The 8997-nt window shown below is 54.7% G+C and overlaps 1 protein-coding gene across 1 annotated transcript; it reads right to left on the reverse strand.

The window, feature by feature from the left end:
• Window positions 1-3690: 3690 nt before the first annotated feature.
• On the reverse strand, window positions 3691-7989 carry PROK1 (prokineticin 1). Its single transcript, XM_047728638.1, has 3 exons — window positions 7918-7989; window positions 5610-5735; window positions 3691-3952 (listed from the first exon to the last, which is right to left on the reverse strand). Exons 1-3 carry the CDS (start codon window positions 7987-7989, stop codon window positions 3833-3835), a joined length of 318 nt encoding a protein of 105 aa, XP_047584594.1. The 3' UTR covers window positions 3691-3832.
• Window positions 7990-8997: the final 1008 nt, after the last annotated feature.

The following is an 8997-nucleotide window of genomic DNA, read 5'->3' on the forward strand; positions in this document are numbered from 1 at the left end:
TGGGTCCAGAAGCCCCTCCCCACCCCCCACCTTTACCACAAGCCTGGGTGTTCTCAGTCCCTTGGCAACTTGCCCCTAGGGATGCACTCTGCTGTGTACTGGGCCTGGAAGGGGAGCCCAGTTCCTGGGAAGAGAGGCCACCGAGAGGAGAGGCTGGAGGTGGGGCTGCTCTCGGGGGAGGCCTGTCCTCTGGCTGTGCAGCTGCTCCTCCCGGCCCCCATTATTCAACCTGGGGACACAGGCAGGATGCAGACACTGCCCTTCCTTCTCTCATGGGTGAAGACCGACATGGGCACGGATGTTCTCTAAGAGCGGGTGCGAACTCGTGCCTGAGGTCTATCCCAGGTGTTTCCATGTGGATGGATGCAGATGGGGCAGGGGGACGCATTTGAGGGGCTCTTGAAGGAAGCATTGAGGTCACCAGACCACAGAGGAGACGCAGAACATTCCCCATGGAGGAACAGCCCTGACAAAGACACTCATGGCATCTCCCAAGGACTGTAGGCAGTCCTGAGGCCGAGAAGCCTGGTGGGGAGCATGGGAAAGACAGAGAGGGCGGACAGGGGCTTGCCGCACCCCGCTATGGGCTGGGTTTTCTCCTTTGGAGCTGAGAAGGGCCGTCAGGGGCCACAAACCAGGTAAATGTGCTGCCTAGAAAGACGCTGGTAGACACGCCAGGGTGGATTTTTAAGGGGCAAACTGGAGGCAGAGAGAATAGGTCAGAAGCAGTTGCCACAGGCCATGCTTGGCAGGATGACTGCTTAAATTTGGCCAGGGCTGCCGTGGGAAAAGAGTAGAAGAGAGAAGACATCTAGACTGCTCTTGAGCTTCCGACTTGAATCCTGGGGGTGATGATAGACCTGACCCAGATGACTAGCCAAGAATATGGGGACTCGGGGGCACAGGTTGGGGGAGGAGCATCCCTCCTGGCCCCACCCACCTCCACCATCCCACTCCTGGAGAAGCTGGACGATGTCTCGCCAGAAGATGACAGCAGCTTCTAGGAAAGAAGTGTGTAGGTGGAACCGGACCCAAAAGACCCCACAACTAAGTATTTCTCCTGTACTTCTTAGGGTGACAAATTTATTTCCACAGGTGGAAGTACTGTCCCTCTAACCTTCTGGTTGAATCTATCTGAGGAATGGTCCCCATCTGCTTTGAGAAGGGCGCATCTTTGACTCCTCCATGCCATCCCCAGATTTGTCACTAGATGGCACCAGACTCCACCTGTTGAACAGGAAGGGGTTAGGTCCAAGGGGAGGTAGGGCTGTCAACTGAAAGGGCAGCATCCGGGAGGGATGTCCGTTTTATCTAACCCCGATTTAACTGAACTCCTTGGGAATACATTCTTATCTTAATATATGTTATTCCTATAAGTAGATTCTTTTATAATTATATTGATGAAGAATATATTCCTGAGTATAAAAAGTTCTCACAAATACACTTTTCTTACCTCCCAGCCCCTCCAACCTCCCCATCTCTGCTCTTAGGGCTTCAGGGGAAAAAGGCAGTGAGAAACTGTGGTGGAGGTCAATTATACATTCCTTGGTATTCTGGTATAAAATATGAGAACTGTTCCAGTTAGACTAAAAGGGGTCTACAGACTGGCCAGCTCCAGATGGGGATGGAGATGGGGGCTGCAGGTGGCGAGTCAGTGTGTGCCTCGTCAGGGGCACTCCTGTGCCTCCAGCCATCACCCCGTGTCTCTGCTGTGCTCAGGCACATGGCCATGTCTCATCCAGGAGGGCTCTGCCTGCAGAGGGCACAGCCTGACTGGGGAGGGCTCCACACACCAGCATGACGTGGTAGTGATCAGTGGTACCTGGAGACCCAAAGCAGATTGGAACCCTGGACATGGACAGTAGCTCCTCTGTCTGACACCTGAGCCTGAGTGCAGGGGGGAGAGATCCAAGGGCTGCAAGAAAGGGTAAGAGCCAGCAGAGCAGGCAAGGAGGTCTATCAGAGGAGCCAAAAACAAAGAGAAGGAGCCCTGAGTGGGGCTCAGATCCGACTCAAGTGGGTCCTACAGTAAAGCCTGTCCTGAGTACCCCCTGAGCAAGGATCCAGCAGATCCAGGGCAAACAGGGGAGGCAGGAGCCCCCAGGCTTCCTTAACCACAATGAGCTTGGAGGCTTCTGAGAAACACAGGATACAATGTCCTTTTATCTTATATTTTGCATTTTTCTAGGCCAGGAATTGGGATGAGGAGGGGCCATGGGGACAGTAACCTGACAGGGAATGTTCCCAGCCCCTAGGTTTGGACATAGGCTCATGGCCATCCTGATATAGAACTTCCTCACCCCACACATGGTGGTCTGGAGGCCTCAGGTCTTGGACACTAAGCAGAAAGGACTGAGTTGCAGAAATGGGAGTTGCAACCCATCCAGATCTTGCCATTGGAGTCCCCACTCGGCTGCCAGTTCAGGGCTCCCTTCCTATGTCCAACCCACCAACACACCTGAGCCACACACTTGAGCAGCACCCTCTGGGCCCAGAGCCCAAGGCCTGTCACACTGCATTCAAAGAAACCCTGAATCCACTTTTGCAAAAAAACCTGCCTGAAACAAGAAGAGCAACAGGACGGCATCCTTCCTCCACCTGGAAAAGACCCTGTTCTGCCCTCCCACTCACGGCCCCCGAGTCCCCACACAGGCAGAGCGGGAATAGCAAGGCCACTCGCCCCTGTTCATGCCTTTATTCTGCAGGGTCAGGTCAGCAAGCACAGCGTTGGGTGTCCCCTGCTGTCCTGGTGAATCCAGGGGAGAGTCCAGATGGGAGGAGCTTGATGGGGCTGGTGTTTTAGCAGACAGTGGAGGCCCATGACACAACTCCCAGACAGATGGCTCTGAACTTGGGGAAGCCCTTGATGTCTAGAGAAGCTGACTTCTCTGCGTGTGAGGCCTGTGCAGCCTGGTCCTTAGGGGACAGTTGCCTCTCAAGTCAATGTGCCTGCCTGCTGCCTCCCTTCCCACCTCCCGCTCTCCCCCAGCTGGGCAGAAGCCCTGTGTCCTCAAGGTCACAGACTTGCTCCCAGAGGCTGATCCTCAGAAAGGAGCTGTTTGAGGTCACTCCCTAACTGCCTCCTAAACTGTCATGGCCGATTAGATTAAGCTGCCCTCACTTGCATTCTACCGGGAGGCCGTGGGAACTGGGGGCTTCATTGGTGAATGAGTAAAGTGTGCGGGGAGGGGCCTCGGAGGCAATGCAGTTCTGGCCTAGTGGGTGGCCTCCCCCCACCATGAGATCACTGCCTGCTGCACCTCTGCACCCCACCCCAAAGGGCTGACCTGGGGCCCATGGCCTAAAACTGAGGACTTAGTCAATCAAAGGAAGACGAGCAACTCCCCGGTTGCCCCTCGCGGACCTCATGGAAAGGCTCAGCCCAGGACCTGTCCCTTGGAGCAGTCCACCAAATACATACACCCAATAGATGGGGCCAGTGGGGGCAGGGGCTGGGGAATGTGGGATTCAGGCAGAAGAGCGCGTGCAGGAAGGGGAAGAGACAGGCCCAGGGAGGAGGACAAGTCACATCCGTGAGTGAGGCGGGGGATCAAGGGAAAGAATCCCCCTTCCTGATACTTACAACCCCTCAGGCAGCCAGAAAGGGAAAAGAACCAGTCAGGGCGCCTCTTGGACCATAGCCCAGAGCTGGGACCCCGTGTGCTGCATGCACATAGGTGTGTAGGGAAGAGGGACCGAGGAGGACCGTCTGGGGAGGGGGGACGGGGCAGTGATGGGCTGGGCCACGTAGCAGAAATGAAACACCCTCCAAGGCGAGCCCAGGCAGGGCTCAGGCAGAGGCCCCGTGTGTGTCCCGACAACAGATGGGCTCCTAGAAGCTGATGTTCTTCAGGTCCATGGAGCAGCGGTACCTGCCGTCCCGACACCTGGAGCACAGCAGGTTGGGCAGGCAGGGGCAGGTGTGGTGCTGGCGTTTCCTGAAGAAGGGGACCTGGGGAAAGAGGAGAAGAAGGAGGACAACTTCACCATGAGGGAGGTGGACCTTCTGGCAGGAGCTTCTGGCCGGCCCAGCCCTGGCCGGTGTCTCCCCTCCAACCAGCACAACAGTAACAGTTATCACAGAGGGGGGAAACTGAGGCATGGTGGCTGAGCGACATGCCAAGCTCACGCAGCTCCTTTGTGGAGGAGCTGGGATTCAGACAGACCCAGGCAATCTGTCTCCCGGGACAAGGTAACCAGCCTAGCCTAGCTCAATGCTAGGGGGTGCTGACAATGCAGCAGTGGACCGGACAGACACTGTCTCTGCCCTGTGACTCACCCGGAGACTAAACTATCAAGGTTTCCTCCAGGGAGGATGAACAAGAACAGTTATGATCATAGGTAGGGTCAGACTGCCCGGGTTCAGTTCCCAGGTCTGCCACTTCCCAGCTGCGTGACAACTGGCAGGTTCTTTAGTCTGTGGGTCTCAACTTGATTATCTGCAAAATGGGTCAAAAATAGCACCTCCCGGGGCGCCTGGGTGGCTCAGTGGGTTAAGCCGCTGCCTTCGGCTCAGGTCATGATCCCAGGTCCTGGGTTCGAGCCCCGAATCGGGCTTTCTGCTCAGCGGGGAGCCTGCTTCCTCCTCTCTCTCTGCCTGCCTCTCTGACTACTTGTGATTTCTCTCTGTCAAATAAATAAATAAAATTTAAAAAAAAAAATAGCACCTCCCACATACGACTGGAAAGAGGTTTAAGCTATATAATTACAAAAGCTCTTAGTCTGAAAAGTGGCCCATAGTAAGCACTCAGCTTTAGTTTTTATTGTCCTCGGTGTCCCCTTGGGGGAATGCAGATCTGCAGCCAAACTATCACACACCCCAAGGCAGCGAGGACTGTCCCACTGTCCCATCTGGACTCAGCCCTGCCTCCCCAGCCCCCTAGTGGTCCCGATCCGGAGCATGACCACAGGAGGACACCCAGAAGAACCCAGGGCTGCTGGGTGCAGACGTGCTCCCCTGAGGAGCAGGGGGTACTTCAGAACCGCAGGGAACCCAGGGGAAGGGCAGGCCCCCGGGGTCCCCATGCACACCTGGGGTTGCTCCGGTACCCGGCTGTTCAGAAGCAAAGGCTTAGTGGCCCTTCTATGCCTCTGGGGCTGGGAGCAGCCTGCCAGGGGAGGGGAACTAGGCACGTAGGGCCCAAAAGGGTACAAGTGCCTCCTTAAAGCATATGCCCTGGGCCCGTGGCTTGCAGCACCCTAACCAGACCCATCCCTTGGGTGGGAAGCCATTTTGTGAGTCTTATTTCAGGTTCTTGAGGGACGGTTCCTAGGGGCAGAAGGCATTCAGGTCCCCTTGAGAATCTGAGTTCATCAGATCTGTAAGAGATTTCTGAGGTAATCAGTCTCTTCCCCTCATATTCATGAGGTGACTGAGGCCCAGAGCAGTCATGCTAATTGCCCAAGACACCCAGCTGAAGAGCAGCTGGGGTTCCGGCCCGCAGATCTAACAAGCTGTGTGATCAGTACCCCCTGCTCCACCCCAGGCTGCCTCCAAGAAGCAAGGAGCCGGGCCCAACCCCTGTGAGCTGCTCCTGGAGTCAGAGTCAGAAAATCAGGGTCCAGTCCCAGCTGTCTGGCTCAGGGCCCTGAGCAGGTCTGTGCTGTACCTTATGGCTGCTGGGGTGACACTCTTCTCCTTCCCGCCCCAGCGGGGTGCACATCCGAAGCCCACGCAGCCACAGGCTGATTGCACAGCAGGAGCCCGCCCCACACTGGACATCCCTCTCACAGGCCTGCAGGGAGACAAAGCGGCCATTCAGAGCCCGTTAGTGCCACCCAAGAGAAACCAGAAGGGAAAGGTACATCCGAATCCCTCATGGCTGCCTGGCACCCCAGGCAGCACATCCATGCTTCTGCTCCACTCACAACAAGATGCAGTGGGCTCAGCGGGGCATCCAACTGCTTCCGAGGACCCCTCCAAGCTCCTCAGAGCCCATCCAGTAGGGAGGCAACGCTCCTCCTCGGACCAAGCCAGAGTCAGGAGCATGGCTCTTCGGCTCTAGTAAATGCTCCAAGGATGCTGGGGAAATGGAACTGATCTGAATTCCTAGAGGTGGGGGGCGGAGGGGGGACATTGATGGCCCTAGTCCCGAGGGGGTCAGTCCTAGGACTAACGATCCAACCTTGACCCCACACCCAGGGTTGGTGTCTTCCTTCTCCTGGCCCCCACCTTGGCCCTCCCCTCAGCCTTCACCAGAAGCCCAGCCTCACTGAGATGCCAGCACCCCAGAGAACAGGGGTCTCCCTGGTGCTTCTCTGCTGGCATCCTCAATCCCCAGAGAGGGGTGGACCCATCTGGGCTGGGCTCCAGAACAGGAGCTGGGCGGCTTTGCCTGGTTTCTGGAAGCTGTGAATTTGCTCAGCCCCAGGGAGGGAAAGTGGGGGTGCGGGGTCAGCTTGCCCGCTCCCCAGAGGAGGTGCAAGTGACAGTCACCTGGCCATGCATGTCTCCAGCCCAGCGAGGCTACATCTCACACACCCAGCAGCCCCTGAAAGCCCGGGTCAGGGTCGAGCAGACCCTCCCTTACTGTCCTGCCACAGAGCTGGAACATCATGGTCTCAATCAGGCAGGAGGGAATATCCCATCCTAAATCCAGGAAGGTCACAGTCCAGGGAGCAGGGGCGTGTGGCCATGTCCGCCCAGCCTCTTCCTGACAGTCAGCCTCAGGGCGGCAGCAGGGCATGGAGAGGGGAGGGAGATCCTGACACCCCCTCCCCAGCACTGGGTCCCACCCTCTCCAGATGTTGGAGCAGGCCCAGTGAGGTCACCTGGGCGTCAAGGTCAACCCACAGCTCCCATCCCTCTTGGTGGCTTCTCTCCTTTGTTCTTGGCCTCCCCGGCCTCAGGCTACATAATAGGAGATTCAGAGACTGATTCATTAGGTATAATTTTGCCCTAACAATGTTATTCATGCTCTGGGTCTTAAAAGCATTGACTTGACTTTAATATGTGTTCGTCTTTGAAACTTAGTCTTTTTCCTTTAAAAAGGAGAAGAAAGACCTTTCCTTTCTGTGACCATGAAAACTAATGAGATTTCAGGAATGGTTTGGCATTTTTCTATATTTCCATTCTTTATGTAAAAAGTTAAAGGACATTGGAGAAAAATTAATTTCCCCCCTTTTTTTTTAGCAGCTTTGATCTGGAAAACTGTTAGGTATTACTTTCCCTTTTAGTAAGAGTTGTCCCACCACTGTAACACATTTGAGGGTGGTCCCAGGGAAAGCCCCGGTCTGAGGGTTTCGAATTCTAAGACAGGCAGTGCCCCTGTGTGGGAAACCTCCACTGGGAGGCAAGATTTCTACTTGTTATCAGATGCTTGCTTTTGGGTACACCCAGCCAAATGCTCTGATCAGAACCGAGCACAGTTAAATACATAAACAATAAAGAAAGGAAAGAATTTCAAGACAATCTTCCTTAAGAGTAAAAAAAGCAGAAGTTAAACATCCCCAATTAAAGCTAATAAGGTCCCTGACTTTAATTAAGTCAACATGCTGTGTAAATGACACTGACATGTGGGCCAGATTGTATATGAAATCCCAAATTTACACAAAAGATAAATTACGGGGTGCTAATCAGCTTTATGAAAGAATTCCTTACTACACAATTAGGAATCTTATTCTTCCCCAAGGTCTAAACTTCAAAATGTTCGATGTTCTTCTAATGAATTTGGAAATAAGACTCGACTTACACATAGCCTCTCCAAAGTAGACCCCATCTAGGAGGGGGGTAAGGTATGACTAATCTGAAAATCATGTGGAATGTCCCTCTGAAATGCTGGCTGACCACTGACTCCCTAATTTTTGTTTTGTTTCGGTTTGGTTTGGTTTGCCTCCTGCATGGTTGCTGGCTCCCATTCCGGGCAGACCCTGACACCCGCCCAAAACCCAAGGCATAGAGGGAGTTGGACGCCTTACCCCAGTGATCACGGCACAGTCCGACATAGTCAGCAGAAGGAACATGACTGAGACTCGCATGGCACCTCTCATGGTCACTTGGGTGAAGGCACAACGCTGCCTGCTCCACGGCCTCTCGCTTGGTCCCACTCAGCCTCCTGCGCCAGCTGGGAAGGCCAGGCTGTCCAGCCCTCTCCCTCCTCCCAGATTTATGCAGTCCGATCCCGGCTGCCCGTGGGCGCCTCTCTCTGCTCTTCCCTTCCCCGTCACCAGTGCTATTTAGATGATCTCAGGGATGAACATGAGACCTGAATCTCTGATGACATCAGATCATCATCAAAACCAATAAAAATGAACACATCGGGGGCGTTGACAGTGGCTCGAGCTCTCCAAGGAGCCCAGAGATGCAGTCAGTGACATACGTTTCACTCTATAGTCTTCGGCGCCTCTGGGGCATCCTTCTATTCTGATTGGGGTGGGGGGTGGTGGGGGGCAGGCAGCTCTGGCAATGAATTAAGGGATTTACAACATCACCATTTATCCTTTCTGCTCCAAACCATGCAGCATACATGTAGGATCACCCGCCCCCTCACCATCAAGCCAACAAGAATTACCTGGGCATTTACCATTGGTCCAGCCCAGAGTTGGTGGCCAAGAAGACATGCATGGGGAAGGCAGTGTCCCTGGTCCTCTAAAAGGTTAAAAGTCCGATAGGGAGACATAAGACAGTGAGAGAATAAGGCCATGCTTGGGGGGAAAGGGTTGACATCTCTGAGAGGCCCACATGAGCAATAGCTCCGTAAGAGGCTCAAGAGGAACACCAAGTGTCACTTGGTACAGGAACCAGAGGGCAGAAGATGAGCCCAGGTCTCTTCAGAGAAGCACGCTTGGGTCCGGGTACAGATAAAGGGAGCCAGGAGCCTCCCTGCTACCTTCCTGGGTTTGGGTGAGCATGAGAGGGGGTGAACAAACATGGTGGACCCCGGTGCTAGTTTGGTAGGAACTTGAATTTGGGCATGGGTCCTCTCATTGGGCTAGGAAGGCCCCGGTCCCAGACCTCCCACACCAGCCAACCCAGAGATAGCTCTCAGAATCCTGTAC

This window comes from Lutra lutra, chromosome 4, assembly GCF_902655055.1.
Source record: "Lutra lutra chromosome 4, mLutLut1.2, whole genome shotgun sequence".
In the NCBI taxonomy this organism is placed as follows: domain Eukaryota; kingdom Metazoa; phylum Chordata; class Mammalia; order Carnivora; family Mustelidae; genus Lutra; species Lutra lutra.

Coding starts and splice junctions, on each gene's coding strand:
- PROK1 (XM_047728638.1), bottom strand. CDS start 7,989: ATGAGAGGTGCCATGCGAGTCTCAGTCATGTTCCTTCTGCTGACTATG. Junction 5,736..7,917: donor ACTGTGCCGTGATCACTGGG/GTAAGGCGTCCA, acceptor GTCTCCCTGCAG/GCCTGTGAGAGGGATGTCCA. Junction 3,953..5,609: donor GTCACCCCAGCAGCCATAAG/GTACAGCACAGA, acceptor CTCTTTCCCCAG/GTCCCCTTCTTCAGGAAACG.